At 44.1% G+C, this 22900-nt stretch overlaps 2 protein-coding genes across 2 annotated transcripts in view; one reads left to right on the forward strand and one right to left on the reverse strand.

Annotated features, from left to right (window-relative positions):
• esyt2b (extended synaptotagmin-like protein 2b) overlaps positions 1-7346 on the reverse strand; it is a gene marked incomplete at its 5' end in the record, with an annotated part of 48475 nt that extends 41129 nt beyond the window's left edge. Inside the window, one exon of the mRNA XM_080548918.1 lies at positions 6891-7346. Within this exon, the coding sequence (XP_080405044.1) occupies positions 6891-7346 (456 nt within the window). The remainder of the gene's footprint in view (positions 1-6890) is intronic.
• Positions 7347-13173: 5827 nt separating this feature from the next.
• On the forward strand, positions 13174-22655 carry dync2i1 (dynein 2 intermediate chain 1). Its single transcript, XM_080548919.1, has 24 exons — positions 13174-13272; positions 13446-13499; positions 13583-13729; positions 14225-14360; positions 14458-14525; positions 14652-14900; positions 15203-15271; positions 15739-15816; positions 16133-16343; positions 17404-17506; positions 17713-17842; positions 17932-18043; positions 18728-18822; positions 18934-19063; positions 19297-19469; positions 19732-19891; positions 20167-20285; positions 20409-20465; positions 20620-20671; positions 20763-20823; positions 21273-21372; positions 21532-21663; positions 21886-22109; positions 22229-22655. The coding sequence occupies exons 1-24, from the start codon at positions 13258-13260 to the stop codon at positions 22398-22400; spliced, it is 2847 nt and encodes a 948-aa protein (XP_080405045.1). The 5' UTR covers positions 13174-13257; the 3' UTR covers positions 22401-22655.
• Positions 22656-22900: the final 245 nt, after the last annotated feature.

The raw sequence follows: 22900 nt of genomic DNA on the forward strand, positions 1-22900 counted from the left end.
AGGCTATTGAGGAGTGGAGCTCACGAGACATACAGTTGAAGATTGATAATTATCAGAGAGAGCTGAGAGCCTCTGGCAGGACCGGTAGTTCTGTGCCATTGAAGAGCCATGCCACCGCCCTCCACACTGTGCAGTCTCATCCAGAGCCTTCGATTCAGTCTGTGTCTGAGCAGTGTTCCACCCAGTACCCCCCTGCTCCTGCCCATAGTCCAGTGTACCACACACAGTGTCCGCCTTCTACCCTCATTCCTTCCCAGGACCATGCTTTAGGCCAGCTTCCGTGCCACTCCTCCGCGACTGCTGTGGCCCAGAACACTCAGCAATCTGAAGACAGGATTCTTGCTCGCATTATGGAGAGGCTGGAGCAGATGATGGGGAAAGTGCAGCAGCGTGACAGTGCTCCTCGTGGCGGAAGATACCAGGGTGGCGCCCGTGAGAAGGCCTGCCGAGTCTGTGGTGACAGTAGACACACTACCATCTCACACTGCATGTCAGGGAAGCTGTGCTTTGTCTGTTTAGCCCCAGGTCACACAAAAGTTGAGTGTCCCACCAGGTCGTCCCGAGCACCTCAGCCTCAGGGAAACTAGGTGGCCTGTATTCAGAGGGAGAAAGTATAGGTCGCCAAGTAAACTCCCATTGTGAGGACGAATCTAGTGCTGAGACAGTGTATATAGCTCTCAAAAGCTCAAGTGATAACTCTGAAGATATTGTTTATCAGAATACGCATACAATTAGTGGTAGTGACAGCCTTTTCTACACACCTGTGACAGTTGGTAATACAGTGACTCTAAATGCTATGCTAGACAGTGGGTCTATGGCTTGTACAATGAGTAAGACGGCAGAGGGAAAGCTTAGAGAGGTTGGAGTTGCTACAGAGCATAACCAGTTCAGTTCAAATGTGGTGCTTGTTGGCTGTGGTGGTCGCCGTGTCAAGCCTGAGTCAGCTTTCAACGTGGAAATGGAGGTGTATGGCTGTAGGATTATGGTTCCCACTCTGGTAGTTGAAGGCCAGCATGATGAGTTGATACTAGGCACCAATGTTATTAAATATATCCTCCGGCAGTATAAGCAATGTGATGGCTACTGGAAGGCTGTGTCTACGCCCTGTCCTGCTGGCGATCCAGAATCTGAACAGTTTCTCTCGATGCTCGCTGGTCTGAACCGTTGGCGAGGTGACGTCATACCTGACAAGATAGGCACAGTCAGGTGCAACTCAGCCGTGTGTCTTGAGCCTGGTCGGGAGTACCTGATGTGGGGCAAGCTACCCAAGTCCACTATTGTGTCTCCTGGTAGCGCTGTGATGACAGAGCCCACATCGTGTCGCTCAGCTCCAAGAGGGGTTCTGGTGGCCAGAGTTGTTACTCCTTTGTGGGGAGACGGATGGGTTCCATTGAAGCTGATCAACTCGTCCGACAGGCCCGTCTTGGTAAGACGCAATGCTAAATTGGCCGACGTCTTCTCCTGCATTGTGCTCGAGGACATGGATGAGACTGGACCTGCTGAGGTCCCACTACTCAGTTGCTGTCAAGTAACCCCGTCCAGTGAAAATGCGGCCCGCACTGTTGATGAGGAACTGAAGTACATGGGATTGAGTGGGCTCGACATACACTCCTGTGACGTGTCTGAACAGTGTAGAAGCAAGATGGCTGACCTGGTTGTGCGCTACAAGGACATCTTCTCACGCCATCACCTGGATTGTGGAGAGGCAAAGGGCTTCATACATCGCATTCACCTCTCAGATCACAGGCCATTCCGGCTCCCATTCAGACGAGTGCCCCCCAGTCAGTATCAGAAGTTGCGCCAAGTACTGAGTGAGATGGAGGAGAAAGATATAATCAGGAAGTCAACCAGTGAATATGCATCTCCGTTGGTTCTTGTATGGAAAAAGAACGGAGATCTCCGTATCTGTACAGACTTTCGCTGGCTGAACAAGAGGACCCTGAAGGATGCTCACCCTCTCCCTCACCAGGCCGACTGCTTAGCTGCACTTGGAGGTAACTCCTTGTTTAGTACTATGGATCTAACCTCAGGGTTTTATAACATGCCACTACACGAGGATGACAGAAAGTACTCTGCCTTTACAACACCTATGGGCTTGTATGAGTATAATCGCCTCCCGCAGGGCCTCTGTAATAGTCCTGGGAGCTTCATGCGTATGATGACTAGCATTTTCGGAGACCAGAACTATCTGAGCTTACTGGTTTATCTGGATGATTTATTGGTGTATGCCCCTGATGAGAGGACAGCTCTGGAACGCTTGGAGATGGTGTTCAGTAGACTGCGTGGTCATAACCTGAAATTGGCCCCCAAGAAGTGTTTTTTTCTCCGGAAATCCGTCAAATTCCTCGGCCACATAATTAATGACAACGGTGTGTTGACTGATCCCAGCAAAGTTGAGAGCATCGCAAAGATGACAAGTGCTGACCTGATGGAAGCGGACGGTGTAACCCCCTCACAGAAACGAATCAGATCTTTCTTGGGGATGATCAATTATTACCAGCACTTTGTGCCTAGCTTCTCCGCTATTGCAAAGCCTCTCTTCTCTCTGTTGACGGGCCAGAAGAGAAAAGGGAAGGTGAAACAGTCCAAACAAAGGTCACAAAGCAGGAAGTTGAAGGTTACTGACTGGACCCCCGAAACGGAGCAGGCTTTCCAGAAGCTGAAAACGGCGCTGGTTGAGACGGCTGTCCTGGCTCACCCTGATTTCAGCCGTCCCTTCATGCTGTCAACGGACGCGTCCCTTGATGGCATCGGTGCTGTCCTGTCGCAGATCCAAGAGGGTGAAGACCGAGCGAGGCCAATCGCATTCGCCAGCAAGTCCCTCTCTCAGTCTCAGAGAAACTACCCAGCCCATCGGTTGGAATTCCTAGCCTTGAAGTGGAGTGTCTGTGACAAGTTCAGCCATTGGTTGAAGGGGCATGATTTCACTGTTTGGACGGACAATAATCCATTGACTCATATCATGACGAAGCCCAAGCTGGACTGCTGCGAGCAACGATGGGTGGCTAAGTTAGCGAGCTATAACTTCGACATCAAGTACGTGCCAGGCCCACAGAATGTTGTCGCTGATGCCTTGAGTCGTGTGCCTTTCGTTAAGCAGAGAGTCAGTCACAGATTACTTGAAGAGCCCTACAAGAATCTCCTCTCCGAAGTCCAGGTTGTGTCGAGTGCTTCTGTACAGGACGCCTTCCGGTCGTCCAATGATAGTGGTGACACTCCACGCCAGGCAGAGAGTTACGCTCAAAGTGTCCCATCACCTCTGCATGTCCACGCTCAGTCTATGGAGATGGATGAAGTGTCTGTTGTTCTACAGTCATATGACGATCTGTGGGAGGTCGGAGCAAGAACGCGCGCTGTAGCAGTCTTGCACCATTTGCCTCAGTTAGTCCCAGGTGGTCAGGACTCACTTCCTGCTTACAGTGAGAAGGAACTTCGGGATGAACAGCTCAGAGACAGGACTCTCTCTCGAGTCTTGTACTATGTGGAGAGACATCGGAGACCCTCCAGGAGAGAGAGAGATAAGGAATCAGTCACAGTCATGAGGTACCTGAAGCACTGGGAGAAACTTGTTGTGAGCAATGGGGTACTCTACAGAGTCTCGAGGGACCAAGTCGTGAAGTCAAAACGCCGCCAGTATGTGGTCCCTGAGTCTAAGAAAGTTGAAGTTCTGAGAGGTGTTCATGACCATGCCGGCCATCAAGGTCAGTTCAGGAGTCTTGGCTTGGCCAGACAGAGGTTCTTCTGGCTCAACCTCGACAGAGACGTAAGAGACTACGTCCGTAACTGCCAGCGGTGTATTGTCAGTAAGACTGTTGAACCTGCTGCGAGGGCGCCTTTGCAGAGTATCACATCAACCAGGCCACTTCAGCTGGTTTGCATTGATTTCTGGTCAGCGGAGGACTCAAGGAACAAGTCAGTTGATGTGTTAGTTGTTACTGACCATTTTACAAGAATGGCCCAGGCATTCCCCTGCAAAGATCAGTCAGCCAAACAGGTGGCGAGAGTTCTATGGGACAAGTTCTTCTGCGTCTTTGGGTTCCCAGAACGTATCCATAGCGACCAGGGAGCTAGCTTCGAGAGTCAACTAGTGAGTGAGCTGCTCAGAGTCTCCGGTGTCAGAAAGTCGCACACAACCCCGTATCACCCGATGGGTAACGGTAGTGTGGAACGTTTCAATAGAACTCTCGGTAACATGATCCGAGCGCTTGAACCAGAGGCAAAAATCAACTGGCCGGGGCGTTTGCAAACTCTGACGTTCATGTACAATAGCACAGCGCATGAGTCAACTGGCTATGCACCTTTCTATCTGATGTTCGGGCGTACTCCTCGTCTCCCTGTCGATATACTCTTCCGGACAGTCCTGAATGATCCAGCTGTGGTCAGCTACGACAAGTATGTGATGTCTCTCACGAAGGATCTGAGAGAAGCTATGGTCATAGCCCAGGAACATGTCATAAAAGAACAGCACCGTCACACAGAGCTCTACAACAGACGAGTAAAAGGGCCCACCATTGACGTCGGAGACCGTGTGCTGTTGGCGAACAAGAGAGAGAGAGGAAAGAGAAAGGTGGCTGATCGTTGGGAGTCTACTGTATACACTGTGGTGGATAGGAACTCTGAGACTCACACATATAGGATACAAGACACTGTCACTGGACGAGAGAAGGTAGTCCACCGTAATCTATTGTTGTTGGTGAACTTTCTGCCGGTGTATGATACGAGTGTGATCTCTGACCCAGTTTCATCCCTGTCTGCTGTTCATACATCAAATGAGCCAAGTGACATGTCCGTGTCGGAAGTGGAACAGGATTCCTTGCCTGGGGAAGTGAGTAGAGGAACCGCGTTCGAGTCGGAGAGAGTGGATTCCTGTCCTGGGAGTGAGGGAGGGGAGGTTGAAGACATGGAGTATGGGGGTAGAGCTGTTCGGGAGAGGGATGTTCCCTTGACTGTTCCAGAGCCCAAGGATCCCAAGGGAAGAACCCTGGAGTGGGTCACCCAGTTACCATTCCCTGACCACTCACGGACAGAGGCTACTAACACTGTAGTGTCTTCAGTCTCGTTTGCCCCTCAGAGGGTTCCCGAGCAGATGGCTGAGGAGCAAATGGTAGATCAGTCCATTAACTCTGATTCTAGATTTGTGGTTAGCGCTGATGATTGTACTGATGTTTCTGGTAACACGAATCAGATAGATGATGCTAGTGACACACAGCGTACTGACACTCTAGCTTCTGTTACACAGTGTGAACATCCTAGTACAGTCACACAGGTCAAGTCCAAGTTTGGTCGCCTTATCAAACCAGTTGACAGATTGATTTATACTATGTCAGGACAAGACATTATCCAAGACACTAAGTCAAACATTCGAGCTGTTTGTAGGTCAGTGTTTCAGGCTTTCCACAGTTAGATAAGCCGAAGCTCAGTTCAGTGCATGTATACACTGTGCACACTGACATCCTATGACATATAGGTTTGTTCGTTATTCTGATTGTTTCATAAGAGGTTGTGGCCTCTTGAAGGCTAGTAATACACAGTGGAAAAAAAAAAAGGGTCTTGTGGGGTGTAGAACGCATCCTACCGCCAGTAGTTGGTTGGAGAGATAGGTTACCTCTCTTTCCACTTCATCCTTATAGGATACTTTTCAAGTTGGCTGTCCTGTCCTTTGGCGGCCCTATGTAATAGTGTAAAAAGTAAAAAGTAGTGTTTAAATGTATAGTTGCTGCTCAAGGTTGGCGAAATTCAGGGGAGGTGGGTGTAACAGAGTTGGGAATGTATGTTTAGTTGTGGTGAATGTAGATGAGTTTCGCTGTGCTTGAGCAGCCCTGGTTGTTGTTGGAGCCCCCCTTTGGAGTTTGGGTGTACTGCAGGTCTGCACGTTCTTTGTCCTTCTCTTGTTGCCGTACTTGCGGTGGTGCTAGAACATGGCCGCCAGTCTAATGGGTATGTGCGTGATGTGAAATGCTCCTCGTGTTTTGTTGTTTGTATGGAGAATCTTGTAATGTAGGGTGAAGGTGTTGGTGTAGTACTGTGCTGTTTGTTTTTACATGTATTGTGATGATGTGATGTATTGTGATGATGTGAAACAGAACATTTATTGTATGTTGTTTTGAACGTGCAGATTCACAAGCAGACCAGAGAAGAATTGTGTTCTATATGTCTTCTCTGCAGGTATGTTGCTTCACATGTTGTTTGTAATTGTTATTTGTAATGTTTGAGGGAAGTTTGTGTTCTTTCTGTGAACAAATTGTCCTGATGTGAAATGTACATAGGCGGTGGTGGTAGAACATGGCCGCCAGTCTAATGGATTCACAAGCAGACCAGAGAAGAATTGTGTTCTATATGTCTTCTCTGCAGGTCAAATAAAAGAATTAAATGAAAGAAGTTTGGCTGTTTGACCATCGTTACACATCTTCCAACACAACAGTGGTGGTGTGTCTTAAAATAACGAGGCCCTCTGGGCATGTCCCTCTCACCCTGGGCATGTCCCTCTCACCCTGGTGTCCAGTTGACCATTGTGCCAGGCTGTATTTAGAGGGGGCTTAGAGGGGGGTCTAACTTAGTCTAACTGAGTCTAACTTAGGCAGTGCTGAGGACAGCTGTGATCAGAGCTTCACAGGTCAACATTGCTGCTTCTTATCATCAGGTGATGATTTTCCTGGAAACTCCAAAATATATTTCACATGTCCTGTCCTAATAATTGGGGAAAACATGCTTAAATACACGTCATTACTCAACATGAATAATCAAGAGAGACTGACAGCAGTGAGAGAGAGAGAGAGAGAGAGAGAGAGAGAGAGAGAGAGAGAGAGAGAGAGAGAGAGAGAGAGAGAGAGAGAGAGAAAGACAGTGTTGTTTGCATAGCATAAGCAGGGTATTACATGAAGGCATCTTACCCATGGTGGCATATCAGAAGTTGTCAGACTTTTCTTGACAGTTCTTTCCTCTTGTTCAAAGAAGGCCAGAGCTCTGTTCAGTCGGCTGTTCTTTCCCCCTGTGTTCTTCCTCCACCAGAAGAATAGCACAAGTCCAATTAAAAGCCAACTGAAGCTGAATTCAAAATAACCCAAAACATAAATGGGGAAAATCAGCACAAATGTCTTAGTGAACTGGATCCATGTCTGGGTCAGATCACCCGCGGAGGACGCCGCCGTGCCCGCCGTGTCCGGTGGAGGAACCAGGTTCGTATGGCTCGGTGGGTTCAGTCCATTCTCCTTGTTCTGTCCATTCTCCCTGGACCCAGGTGTGTTCTGTCCATTCTCCTTGTTCTGTCCATTCTCCTTGTTCTGTCCATTCTCCTTGGACCCAGTCGAACTTGCATTGTGTGTGTGAGCCCCTCGTACAGCCGTCATCGTGTCTCCTGACAGTCCTTGCTGCTCCACTACCACCGGTGTTCAGAGTTAAGACCCAGAGGGTCTATCCGCCTGCGTGTTAACTGATGCGCAAACAGAATCCATCGGCATCAAAGCCCACAATTATCTCACGTTAGTTCGCCCGCATCCATGCCAATTTCGCCCTAGTACTAGTGTACGTTGGTTGTTTTTACACTCTGCTGCTATCACATCCATAGAAAACATGACCCTACTCTCCAAAAACTGAGCATTGTCTTACATCATTGCCTAGTGCCTACCCTTTCCACACCGCGAGTCCCCTGGCCACAGTCACAGTCACAGCTATGCTACTGAGCGCATGTTCTCTGTTCAGCGCATGTTTGCATTCTGCGCTTCTTTCGTCTTGCCCCTTCAGAAGACTGTAGGTCAACAGCGGCACTGGTGAGAGAAGCTCAAAATTGCCACCCTGTGTCCACAAGCTGTAGATACACATGAGCGCGCATATAGAATACAATATGGAAGCATATAGCTGACCTAACTCAAATGCTAATGCAATATGAGATTGCAATTGCATGTTCCACTTTTGCATGCATTCTTTCAGACAATATTCAAATTCAAATGCAATTCTAATGATTTGCATTTTTATTTTCATGTACCCGATGTGCACATTCGCTGTCAATATTAAAATTATAATGCAAAGCCATTTGACATTTAATTTCCAAAGTCATGCGCTGCTTTGTAGCTGACAAAATTCAAAAGTTCATTCTAATGTGCAAATGACTTTGCAATCCCAAAATAGCATATTCATTTGCCACTTTTGCCTGCGTTATTTGAGTCAATATTCAAATTGTAATGCAATAATGTGATTCGCAATTGCATTTACATGTTCTAGTAAACACATCCGCTTTGTAGCTGACAAAATTCAAACTCTCTATGCAATTCGGTGATACGCAATTGCATTTACATGTTCTAGGAAACACATCCGCTTTACAGCTGACAAAATGCAAACTCTCTATGCAAATCGAACGCATCCGGGTACTTTGCTCTCCCGTCATGTCCACGCCCCTTTTTGGGTGATAGAAGGGGAGAAGTTTGACTGGCGGTCAATGGAAATTTCTGGTCTTTGCTACTTTAATCCGATAAAATAAGAAAACCGTAGTGCTTTTTAGATATTAGGAGCCCAAATCCGATGGCCAGTTAGGCAAACTATTATATATTGTCGATGACTTCTCAATACGGTGATCAAGGCAATAAACAAACAATCAAAGTAGGATTACAGACGTTCAGTCTGCCTCCATCCATGTGGATGAACCACCCAAAGGCCTGAGGTGTTGTCGGAGGCATGAATATGATTTAGGGGGTATTTAGTATAACAGGCTGGGTTTATTGTGAGTTTACTTGTTTGTTTATTGCCTTGATCACCGTATTGAGAAGTCATATGGTTATGGGGGGTGATATTGCAACGTCATTTAAGCACCTGCGCACCTTGCATTGCGGTAGTGGAGAGAGAGGGGAGCGATGTATTTTTGTTGACCGCATTATACGCATATGACGCAGATGAACCACTGATGAACCAGATGAGACACTGACATTCATGTCTTTTAGCTTGCTTTTATAGTTGTTTTTATTTTCTTAATATTGTTGTCTTTATTTGCACTTGACACCACGGACCTCATTGTCTCTTAGCTTGTTTTATAGCATTTTCGCTTTTGAATTGGTCTAGTGTGTAATATTTGTGATATGTTATGTGTATATGTTTGTGAATATGTTTTTCTGTTTTTGCACCTTCAGAAGAACCACTACAATTTCATTGTATAGGCAACTGTACAAGGACAATAACGTCTATTCTATTCTATATTCTATACGCATTGTTTGTTATTTTTCTGGTTTTGATCGCTTATGGATTATTTTTGTATGTCGCCAAGTTTGATTGTTCTATTCAATAAATGCTCTAAAACGTACTTTTCATCTCAGCGGATTGTTTGGCGCATCATACAATTACCAGCCAGTGAGCCAGACCCTGGTTGCGTCTCTCAGCGACTTTTTACTTTTGGCTCTATCTATCTATCTCGCTACAGGTGTCATATAACCCTAACCCATATCCTGTCATATAAAAGTACCTTATTGAATCTCCAGGTAATGTAGGCTATGTCTGACATCCATCACTTTTGCTGTCGTTAAGATACTTTATTTTTCTGTTTTGGTAGTCTGTCCAATGTGACACTTGCCCTCCTCCACCGGCCCTAGTTTTGGATCTAGCTTGCTGTTCATTATTTTCATGATAAATTGTAGCTAGCTAGCTATAACATCTTCATGTGGGGTAGTGGTGGTCTAGACTCTAGTGGATAGTGAGTTGGACTTGGGATCGGAAGGTTGTGAGTTCAAATCCCGCCTGAAGCCACACCACTACTAGTGTGCCCTTGGGTAAGGCACTTAGCCCTCAGTTACTCCAGGGGGAATGTCCCTGTAATTCGTAATTGTAAGTCGCTTTGGATAAAGGCGTCTGCTAAATGGCAAAATTAATTAATTAATTAATATACACCATACAGGCTACTGATTAACAGTAGGCACTGATTGACAGTAGGCAAATGCCAATTGAACAGATTTATTCATTATCCTATCTTAAGAAAACGAATGTAACACTCTCATCTGGGGACTTACACAGCAAATCAAATCAAAGATCGACAAATCCCTGATGACAGGGAGATGACGTATGACTGCTCTGATGAATCAACCCCTATTTCATTAATTTTCTCTATATAACGACGTCGATCATTGATCGGCAACGACACTATATAATAGTTTGCCTAACTGGCCATTGGATTTGGGCTCCTAATATCTAAAAAGCACTACGGTTTTCTTATTTTATCGGATTAAAGTAGCAAAGACCAGAAATTTCCATTGACCGCCAGTCAAACTTCTCCCCTTCTATCACCCAAAAAGGGGCGTGGACATGACGGGAGAGCAAAGTACCCAGATGCGTTCGAATTGCATAGAGAGTTTGAATTTTGTCAGCTGTAAAGCGGATGTGTTTCCTAGAACATGTAAATGCAATTGCGTATCACCGAATTGCATAGAGAGTTTGAATTTTGTCCCAGGTATACGCAATATACCAGTATACGTAAAGCGGATGTGTTTCCTAGAACATGTAAATGCAATTGCATATCACCGAATTGCATAGAGAGTTTGAATTTTGTCAGCTACAAAGCGGATGTGTTTACTAGAACATGTAAATGCAATTGCGAATCACATTATTGCATTACAATTTGAATATTGACTCAAATAACGCAGGCAAAAGTGGCAAATGAATATGCTATTTTGGGATTGCAAAGTCATTTGCACATTAGAATGAACTTTTGAATTTTGTCAGCTACAAAGCAGCGCATGACTTTGGAAATTAAATGTCAAATGGCTTTGCATTATAATTTTAATATTGACAGCGAATGTGCACATCGGGTACAAGAAAATGAAAATCAGTAGAATTGCATTTGAATTTGAATATTGTCTGAAAGAATGCATGCAAAAGTGGAACATGCAATTGCAATCTCATATTGCATTAGCATTTGAATTAAGTCAGCTATATGCTTCCATACATACCTACATACCAGTGGAGGCTGGTGACTTCCAGAATTGAGGAGGCCAAATTTTTTCCCGCTTGCTCGCTTCACTCGCGATGGAATGTTCCCTGTTCTTCTTATCTGTCTTTGTTAAAAATTATTAATTTGTGTTTGGCGGTACTGAAGGGATTGGGACACTCTCAGGATGGTGGATGAAGCAGCTTTTAATGCCTGCACAATGGGTCATCAAATAAACAAAACAATTGGCATGAATCTCTGGTCCGCCTGCAGCAGCTATTGTCCCTTCTGCTCAGGCTCACAACATTCACCACAACATACTACATACAATCAATGACATGTCAAAAGCACTCAAAGACTATGTCAATCAGACACACAATATACAATTCAGAACAATACTTCATCCATTTCTAATATTTATCCTGCAGAACAGCACTCATACACGCGTGTGGCGGAAAAAGGTACTACACTTGGAATGCAACATGACGTTACTGACTAGCCATGTCCTAGCTCGCGAATGCTAGCAACACCACGAGTGGACTCTTACAAAATGCACCAAAACATAGAACTCAAACAACATATGTAATAAGTTACCTGCACAATGGGTCATGGTCCGCCTGTAGCAGCTATTGTCCCTTCTGCTCAGGCTCACAACATTCACCACAACATACTACATACAATTATGAATTATTAATATTAAAAATAAAACTGTTCAATAAATCCTAAATGTTGTCTACCTATTCGATGTATAAATCGCGAAGCAACAGACGTGGCAACAGACAATCGAAGCAACAGACGTGGTAGTTGATTGGTCAGAAACATTTAGATATGCCCGTTGTCCCTCTCTTATCCAGATCAACACGCGTGCGCTGTTGTTTTCCTATGGACTGCCTCGAGCAGCGTTCTCACCAAAAGCAAAGCGAAGCAAAGTGATGGATGTGTCGTTTCTAACTGAAGCGAAACCACCCTTTTCACCCTTTTCAAGCGGAGCATCCGACGGCTATTTGCTCCGGGAGTTACTTCGAATGCGCAGAGCAAAGCGAACTTTATCCTAAACTCTGTTTCAAGTGAAGCAAATGTTCTAGTGAGAACACAAGTGATCAAATGAACCACTAGGATTATCTTCATCATCATCATCGTCATCATCATCATCATCATCATCATCAGAACAACATCAAACATGTTTGGATCATGTTGAATAGGCCTCATTTAATAAAGACATCATTTATCCATGAAGAAAAAATGCTTATTTTGTATTCACAATGAAAATCTATTTGTAATCTTGTAATGTGTAATGTGATGATGGAGTGTTAAAATCACTATCAAAATCACTAATGTGGAGTTTATCAAAACGTATTTATCCATCTTACTCCCTAGCAATCCCTAACAAATTAATCAAAACAATCAATCAATCAATCAATCAAATTGTATATGGAAAAAAAATCATAATTACGAAAGGGGGATATTATTAAGGGGTTTGAAAGCAATTTACTTTTCCAATGAATGGTAGGTGTTAAGATGTGGTTTTGATATTCCTCAACTGCCTGTCAAGTTAACGGGCATCCGGGGCTCTAGCCCCAAATGTTTTATAAATAGCCCCGGATCTCCGGATCCTGGGAAGACATCCCCCCCAAGATTATATCAACGCCTCTGGATGACAGTGAAAATATGTTGCAGTACAGTTCATTCTGGCCTACAATCTGGTAGGTACTACCAGGCAATATGCTACTGTTATCAAAGCAATTCCACAAACTATAATTCATTTAATCAAAGATTTAATCAAAGATAATGTTTTACAACACAGTTTTAACTTTGACTGTACTCAGTGTATGTTTTGCAACACAAACATGTAGTCTCTTTAGAACGGGATTATTAGTAATAATTGTATTATACCTACTCCATTTTTTAAACTGGCTAATTATGGCAAACAAATAAATAAATCAAAGCTACTCCCCTATTCATTTTTTATTTAGTTAAGATACTTTTTTTTAATGGTTTTTGTTGTTTGTTTGTATGTTTGCTTGCTTGTTTGTACTGTGTTCAGTCTGTGTTTAGTTTGCCTTGTACTGCACTGCAATAATGAAACATAAACCATTTAAGTAAGGATGGAGTACGAAGATTGATAAATCTGCTATTGATACATCTAGACTGTGTATCCATGGTGATTCGTTGTTGCTTGAAAAGATTGCTCTTCTATCGTTTAATAATCCTGTTGCTAAGATAACGTGACGCTTACCTTTGTTTCAGTCAACTGCGCATGCGCAATCGACATCGGGTATCATGGTGGTGAATAATGTCAACACAGAATAATGGTTCTTTACTGTTAAAACATTAGTTCGGAGATAAAAGACAATAATATGCATCCCGAGAAGGTAATGTAATGGCGTTATACACGACTCAACATAACTGTTGTTGCATAGCTAGAGATTCACCGTTACTTACTTGAGTTAAGTTAGCAAACATGCTAATAATGTCATGTTTATATCCTACTGCTGCTAGCATTCCACCTACATGAAGTATTAATGATGTATATCAATTCATTTAGAAAATAACTAAGGAGGACACATGGAAACCTGATGACCTAAGACGACACATCGTTGTAAGTGAATGTAATAACAGGGTTGTGGATGGTAGCGTTCCACCATTGCACAAGTGTCATTAACAACACATCTTTGTTGTCAGGGTGGAGAACATGAAGATGATGGCAGAAGGCGGGATGACACAGAGAGAAAACACAGGAGTGGGGGGTCAGTGGAACGACGCCACAGACACCCAGAGAAGGAAGCCAGGAGGGAGAAAGACAAGGACAGAGAGAGAGATAGCACCCGAGAGAGAGAGAAAGACAAGTACAGAGAGAGAGACAGCACCCGAGAGAGGGAGAAAGACAAGTACAGAGAGAGAGATAGCACCCGAGAGAGAGCAAAAGCGAACGACGCAGAGCGAGACAGACATCAAGACAGATCTCAAGGCAAAAAGGAAGATGGCTCAAGACATAGGACAGGTGAAAGAGAGGAGAGAGATAAAGAAAGGAGAAAAGAAAGGGATAGAGTGGTAGATGATAGAGAATACATGGATGTGAGAAGAGAGAGTAGGGACAGAAGGTATGATAGAGAAGAAAAGGAAAATAGGGAGAGGGAAAAGGCAAGAGACAGGGATAGGGGAAACGATGAGGATAGGGACAAAGATAAAGGGAGGGATGCGAAAGACAGGGATAGAAGAAGAGATGAGAAGGACAGGGAGCGAAGAGCTGAGAGGGATAGAAGGAGAGATGAGGAAAGGGAGAAGGGAGGAAGAGATGAAGAACGACAGAGGAATCATGAGAAGAGAGATAGGCACAAGGAGCGGGATAATCTAAAAGAGAGTGAACGCCTTAAAGATGGATCACAAGACAGGCAGAAGGACAAAGAAAGAAGAGAAAGGCACATGGACCGAGAGCATTCAGGGCAAAAGGAGGAAAGAGGTAAAGTTATCAAGCTGAAAATATGAACCTTTCCAACATTTTACCTGCTGACTAATCCTGATATGATAGGAAGTTGTTAAAGTAATTTTCATTTCAGAGTACAGAGAGCACCGTAGAAAAGAGAAGGAGGAGAGAGAAGGTAGACACAGAGAGAGAGCTCAACACGTAAGCATCTCTGATGTTTGTCCTCCAAAATGAAAAGATGTTACCAAAAAGACCAACTTTGTCTCCAGTGTGCTGTACATCCTGGTGTTTGACACAGAAGCTGTGTGGGTATATTTCTGTTTTTAGGATACAGTTGAAAGTCGGAGACATGACGGTGGATCCAGAGAAGTAGACCGTGAGCGAGCACACATGGAGCGGAAGGGGTTAGAGGGTCGTGTCCATGGTGACAGAGAGAGAGTGGAGCGGGATAAACACAGGGAGAGGAACCACAGGGAGCCAGGAGACCCCGAGAGGGACCTCAGGACCAGCACCAAGAGACCATCCTCAGACCACAGTCACAGAGAAAAGACAGAGCATGCTAAATCAATGTATAAGGTTCGAATCAATATCTACTGTGTCACGTTCTCCCTGTCAGAGTGGTTACTGTACAGTAACTGTCCTGGGAGCCTTCAACTGAAATCACCCCTCTTCACCCCGTACAATGTCTAGCTACAGTGGTTTAATCAAGGAACTAAGATCTCTATCTTTGAGACTCACAGTGAAAAACACTGTAAATCCATTCTATTACTACATTCTATTACTACATTACATTACACTCACTCACATTTCATGACATGGCCATTCAAATGGGTTTTTATGACTCAAGACAGACTGTGTGTTTTCTCCCTGTGACCCAGGAAGTAGTAATGCAATCTGAGTCTGTGTGGAGGTCTCGTCAAGGAGTATTAGATGACACAGAGGAACCAGTAAGACTCTTGTTTGGATAATGGCATTGACACATATCACACATATCATGGCCTTTTACTCACTTAGTATGTATTTGCTGGCATGGGACAACGGCTGCTTATAACACACCCAATTATGACTAACAATGCAGACTAATTGGGGACTGCCAACATGTATCGAGGTGTTTGACGCATGTTTCAGTGCAGCTTGGGTCAGATAAGTGAACTGTTTGCAGAGTGTTCTCCTGCATTGTTTTCTGTTGCTTCTCTTTCATTGACAAGAATATTTGTTATTACACTTTATTTCCTCTCTTTATGACTCTGTATATATTGCTTGCCTCCAAATATGATATTCTCCTGCTTGGTTGCATGGTCACAAAACGTATCCAAAGTCAGAAATGATGACATTTGAGTCTTTCCTACAGTGTCTTGGGCTTCCAGCTGGCTTAATCCAAACAATTAATTGAAAATGTTCTGCTGATCTGTAGGTTGAACCTGAGGCTGAAGCCCAGGCTGAAGACCAAGGCTTTGATGATGCTCAAGAGTGCTATGAAGAAGATTTTGAAGTAAGTGGACTGAAAGGCTTCATATGATGAAAATGTAGGTTTGTAGTAACAAATGGGTTTTTCAGTTTTATTTGATTTTGTTTCATCAATCCATATTGCATATCTAAATGGATTGCTATTCAAGAAAATGGTGAGTGTGTGTCATTACATCTTATTTGTAGCTAGACAAAATAGCATGATTTAATTTCAGATGGTATGGTAGAGTTTTTATCCGCTGTTGTGTTTGCAGATTTTTTTTCTTTTTTCTTACCCAAGCTCTGATAGAGAGACATTTCAAGTCAGTGGAGTCAGGGATGAACGGGTTGTCTCTCCTCAGGATTATGAGGAGGACTTTGAGGATGTGGATGAGAGTGACGGTGAAGGTGAAGATGAGAAGCAGCACAGCCATGAGGACAGAGAGGAACTCACTCCACAGAGGAGGAAAGACATAGAGGCCATACAGAGAGCCATGGATGAGGAGAACGAGAGAGTAGGCACGGCCCAGACCAGGCTCAGCACAGAGGATGAGAGACCCAAAAGGACAAGAGGCATGTTTTTTGGGTGATTTTGATGTTGTGTCTGATACGCCTCTGCTTGTATAACATATTTTTGTGACGTTAGAATTATAGGGCCGGTTTCACAGACAAGGCTTAAGCCTAGTCCTGGACTAAATCACACTTTCAATGTAAAATCTCCATTGTATTTGTGATCAATTTTTTATTATTATTTCAGGGAGTAAAACAAGGGGAGTGGTAACATACAAATAAACAAAGGAGAAAATAGAATAACACAAATACGGTTTACCAGTACAAATACAATATGCGCATAAACCTTTCAACCCCCCCCCCCTCCCCTTCCCTTCCCAATCTCCCTTTACCCCAATAATTCCCCACCTACCCCTCCTCCCACAAATGTCCCTCCCGCCAGATACCTCCCACCCACCCGCCCAATCACAACCCCCCCGCCACCCACCCCCCCCTATCACAGCCCCCCGCCCACCCCCCCCCACCCAATCACAGCCCCCCGCCCCCCCCGCCCCCTACAGGACCCTATGGAAGGAGCAAATCGATTAGCCTATAGTAGTGTCTTGAGGATGGTTATAGTTTGGTCCCAGCATGAAACATTGTCCGAAATTGCATGATGCCTGTTGGCTATCCAGTGTTCCATGCTGGCTATGTCAAATCTCCATTGTAGATGCTTTTTAGTCCAGGATTAGGCTTAAGCCTTGTCTGTGAAACTGGCCCATAAGGTTCTATCTCCATTTTTGTAAAGATTGAGTTTTTTACATAATCTGATCCATTAGGTGTTTATTAATGCCTGTGTGGTGTTATTTTTTAAATGTTGACATTTTTGAGTTAGTAATTCATAAAATACAAAGGTTCCATCTCACAAAACATAATGGAATGTAAAAACTTTGATGCTCAATATCTCTGAACTTCCCTAAACGGAGATAGAACCTTATCATTCTAAGCTCACGATATATTGATGGAATGTCTAGATAATGAAACACATCTTTTCTGAAGAGACAGGATTTTTTAATGAATCTTCCGGACTGCATATATTATCGTATGAACTACACGTTGAGTTATTCAAATCTTTTGACCATAGGCTCTGAAATGCCTCAAAGTAAAGGTCTACAGCATGGGAGGTTTATCGACTTTGTGGCTGCAAAGCAACGTGAGGTCAGCAAGATGGTCGCCAGCAAACAGAAGTAGGTGTGATGGAACTGAGTGTGACCATTAGGGTCAAATTCCTTTCGAACAGAAGTCCCTTCTTCCCAACATTAGTAAATGTGTCGTGACTCATGATACACTCATGTATGGTTCCTTCAAGTGAAGTGTCAACATTATTCAGATGATGTAGACTCTCAGTTACCTTTCTAAAATGACACTTCCTCTGTGTATGGGCACACTACAGGAAACGCAGTACAGAGCTGCTTCGCCTGATCGATGTGGACTTCTCCACCACATTCTCCCTTCTGGACCTGCCGCCCGTCAATGAATATGACATGTACATCAAAAGCTTTGGAACAACAAACACCAAACAGGTTTGTTCCCCACCCTTTTCATTATATACCCTTGGCATGAATCCTTTGTCCAAATGATGATAACAACACACCCGTTGAAATCCTTTCAGGCTTATGTTCAGTGTAACGAGGACAACACTGACAGAGACATCCAGACAGAGGATCTGGAGGTGAGTGAGATGTGGACACAGCATCCAGCAGAGAGGAACATAGCCTGTGGAGGTGAGAACACATCTATGCAGGGTTCCCACGGGTCCTTGAAATCCTTGAAAGTTTGTGAATTTAAGAAGAAAAAAGGTCTTGAAAATAGACATGGGTCATTGAAAGTGCTTGAATTCCCCTCTCTCTCTCTCTCTCTCTCTCTCTCTCTCTCTCTCTCTCTCTCTCTCTCTCTCTCTCTCTCTCTCTCTAAAAAAATAATATCTATATTCAAAAATGTTTTACTTAGCTCGTCAACTAGTAATTAAGTCTCTGTATTGCTGAGTAGTTTGCTCTGTAAACTTAACACACAATATATTGTTTTGCTGTGCTGTGGTAGAGAAGGCAAGAGACCATGTAGTGTTCACACATTCAAGCCTCTCTTTTTAATTGTTGTCTGTGAGCAGATAGTTCCTATTATATAAATTCTCATCTAGATCTGTCTCAAACTATGCCATGTTGGGTCCTTGAATTTGAGGGAATTGAGTCTGGAAAGTCCTTGAAAGGTGCTTGAATGTGATGTTTCAGAAGGTGTGGGAACCCTGGAACACATCTATGATTCTGTCTGGAAAAGCTCTGCCTCTCTTCTCATGCCCAGTGATATTTCTCACACGTTGTGGCAGGTCCCAACCCTTCTCATGAGGCCTCAGATGTGGCAGGTCCCAACCCTTCTCATGATGTGTGTGTGTGTGTGTGTGTGTGTGGCAGGTCCCAACCCTTCTCATGAGGCCTCAGATGAATCCATCAGCAATATGAACATTGACTCCCAGCGCCTGGCAAAGTTTTTGCGCTCTGCCTCACAAGTATAGAATCTAACATTTTCCATTCATTAATTTAAAAAAAAACGTTTTACCCCACTTAAGATCTCCCCTCCTTCCATTACCAATGCTTGCTGTCTGTTTTGGTTTGATTAGGTTGTTGCAGTACTATTGGAAGAGGACGGCGCTGAGAATCAATCACTCAAGAAGCTGAGGAGTCAAGCAGACACCCTGCCCTTCAGTGACTACAGCCTACAGCTCAACACCAAGCTCCCATTTCTACATGGTAGTTACTTCATGTTCACAATCCATCTTCATCATCATCATCATCATCATCATCATCATAAGCTTTAACACCTCACATTGTTCTAGAGTCTCTTAGACAAATCACCACCATCAACTCTGGTCACGCATTTGCCACTGGGGGCTTTTTTCTGTCAGGTCACATGGTCAGGAAGAACTCCTGGCCTTAATAATGAGCCGCTAGCTTCCCCTTCCTCTGCCTTGTGACCCCTGCAGACCGTCAGATCAGCCTGGTGCACTTCTCCCAGGTCCAGAGGCAGACCATGCTGTCTGTGCACGGCCCGTCAACCAAGCCCAGCGCCGTGCGCCTCGACAGCAAGACCATCATCTGCATCTGGAACATCTGGGAACCCTCCCGCCCACAGAAGATCCTGGTCTACGAGTCAGAGGTGCCACTATTATAAAGCGTCTAGAATACAGTAAACACTGCCATATGCGTTTAATAGGGTCTGAGAGTTATGAAGGATCGAATGTAAAACAGACATCATTGTGTATTGGTTACCGAGCGGTTGGCGCTTGAGTGTGAACGTAAAAGAATCTGAAAATATCATGTGTTTGTGTACTCGCCGTGTCATCTTTATCATGTGTTTGTGTACTCGCCGTGTCATCTTTTGTCTATTTACGTCTTTACTCCCTTTGTCTATTCCTCAGGTGCGCTGCTGCTGCTTTAGTCCAGGTAAAGCCACGCTGGTGTTTGCAGGCACAGACATAGGCTCTGTGGTGCTGTGGGACCTCAGAGAGCACTCCAGTGGCCACTACACCTTGAGGATAGGAAACGAATGGACGCTCCGCCACCCAACCTTCTCTACTGGTTAGTGATGATTATGATATGAAAGGATTCTGTTTCAGGCCTGTCTGTTTCTCTCTTGATGGGGTCACAATGGTCACCAGGATAATTCTGTTCGGACACCTCAACATACTGTACCCCTTTACCATGCCCGATCCTCCTCTTTTAGACTATGAAAGAGTTTACAACTGATAACTCCGAGCTGCCTATTCAGGAGTCTGGTCTCCCTGTTTTTTGAGGATGATGATGATGATGATGATGATGATGATGTGTCGATGCCACCTTCTCTGTCATTGCAGATGCCATTCTGGCAGCGTCGGGTCACATGTGCTCAGTAAGCTCTGTGGAAGCAGTCCCTTCCACTGTGGCTGAGGGCCTGAGGCCAGAGCTCCCCCTGGTGGTTTCTGAGGAGGGTACTGTGACTGCACTTGTTTTCTCCATTTCCCTGTTTTGATTGACTTTGATAAATGTATTATTTTTTTGGGATGGTGGCAATGAAATGCCTTTGTCTAAAATCTTCCTTTTCCTTTTAAACTTAGAGTCAGGGCTGTCATTCCAGTTGGCTTCACTGGATGAAAACGGGGTTTTGAATCTTTGGGTACGTTTATATCAGTGTACAAAATAATCATACCACTTTTACTGTCTTTTTGTTGGGTATCTGGAAATATTTAACAGTATTATTGTTCTCTTACTGATAGCACTAAATTCACATACCACATTTCTAAACTGCCGTTACCATCGGTGGCCCACAGGTGGTAGTGGAGCTTCCCAAACCCAACGATGCCGGGTCTCAGACAGACTTAGGTAAGTTTGTCATGCTTAACATGTTTCCTCCTTTGCTTTGAAATCCCTTTGACATTTTTCTCATGCTAAATGACCGTGGCTCGTTTTGCAGGGCTCAGGCCAGGGGGCAAAGTGAAGTTGCTCCACAGTTCCACTCTGCTCATCAGTGAGAGGTAAGACAGATAGATGTTGCCTGATCATTTGTCACTGCCAGCCTCTGAGCCAGAAATATCCACAATGTGTGTGACACGCTGGGGCGCAGTTGCTCTGTATGGGTTATATGATCTTGTTTGACGTGTAGTGTGGACAGTTTTGTTGTTGTTGTTGTTGTTGTTGTTGTTGTTGTTGATGTCGTCGTCTCCCCTTGACTCCAGTTAAATATGTACGTGTGAATGTGCTGCAGTGTCATATTCCAGAGTTGCGCTGTTGTTTGTTTCTAGCATGGAATATTGTGACTCATGTGACTCTCACTCCGTCTCTCTCTCTCTCCAGGTCCTCACCACCAGATACTATGAAACCAGGGCAGCTACTAACACTGTCTCTCTCTCTCTCCAGGTCCTCACCACCAGATACTATGAAACCAGGGCAGCTACTAACACTGTCTCTCTCTCTCTCTCTCCAGGTCCTCACCACCAGATACTATGAAGCCAGGGCAGATACAGACACGGCTCTTAACATTTCTACCCTCAAACAGCAACCATTTCTTCGTTGGTACAAATATGGTGAACATCAAACAATTCATGTATTTTTGATATCATTGTTTTTCTTTTGGACTACCCTGAGTATTATGTAAATATATATGCATACTGTATAATCAGGATCAGGTGGACATAATAGATGGAATCCTCTCAGCGTTGTACAATGTGTGTGATTGGTCCTAGGGTCTAGTGAACCATGGAACCAGTCACGGGTTGAAGTCTCCTCCAAAGTTCTACAGGCCCCAGGTGGTTGGACTCAGACCTGTTGATGTCACCTCTCTTAACTTTTCTCCCTTTGGAGAACCTGTTTTTCTGGTGAGATCAGTGCTCTTGTGACTCAACAATTTATCGTATACAGCCTGATAGTTGATTAATCATACTTATGGTTGTATAGTCATATTCTGTCTGATCGAATACATAATTCTACACAAGCTCTGTTTTGGGCATGTTGTGATTGTAATTGGTCCAGAGGTGTTTAGTTTGACAGTGTTGTTGTGAATGTGTTCACATGTCTGTTTGTGCTCCTCGTTGCTCCAGGTGGGCTGTGGGGATGGCAGTGTCAGGCTGCATACAGTGATGAGGGAGCAGCCTGTTATGGAGTGGACCGCCAGCACGGCTGGGGAGGCAGTGGTCTCAGTGCAGTGGGCCCAGACTAGGCCCACTGTCTTCTGTGTTCTGGACGCTGCCTCTAACCTTCACATATGGGACCTGCTGGAGAGAGACTTTGAACCCGTCCTCACTGTAAAGATTGATGCTGATAAGTAAGAATGGGACCTCTCACACAGATGTTGCTTAATTGCAAAAATAATTAATGTACATTTTTGTTTGTCTGAAAGAAAATGTTTAGCGTAATATAATCATCCTATTTCTCTCTTTGCAGTGTAACAGCCATGGCTGTTTTTGGAGACCCTGCCAAGCAGAACACATTCTCAGGAGTAGCATTGGCAAGGCAATCAGGGAAGATAGAAATGCAGTATTTCACCAAGAGGTTTACCGTGCCTGATTCTCAGGACCTTGGGAAACTACAGAGTATGATGGATGAGGCCCCCTGATTATCTATTTATTTATACATATACTAGATGAGCAATTTCAAATGTAAGCCGATAGAATGAATGAGGCCTCTATGTATCTCAGCCAAAGGACACAGTGGAAATGTTTTTGTTTGTACTTTTGTAGGTTGTAATGTTTTTTTTGAGTATTCTATCAAAGTGAGTATATTGAGTATATTGTCATATATTGTACTTTTCTTTTGTACTAATGTAAAAAATGTGCTAAAAATGGCAACAATCAAACACCAAAGGAGTCACTACGGCTAAATGTAGATTAGATGTATTATTTTATGTAGACTTTTGTTCTATGTATATATTTTCTCTACTATCAAATAAATATGTTTTTATATTTTTGATGTTTTGTTACTGCACCAAATAATGGCATATGGACTGAATGTATTGTTGTCTATTATTCTTTATTGCAAGAACATTCAGATACAGTAGCTGTAACAGTAGGCCTAGGCTATGCTCACAAATCAAAGCAACAAAAAAAACTGTCCGAA

The sequence above is a fragment of the Nansenia antarctica genome, assembly GCF_963989245.1.
Source record: "Nansenia antarctica genome assembly, chromosome: 19".
In the NCBI taxonomy this organism is placed as follows: domain Eukaryota; kingdom Metazoa; phylum Chordata; class Actinopteri; order Argentiniformes; family Microstomatidae; genus Nansenia; species Nansenia antarctica.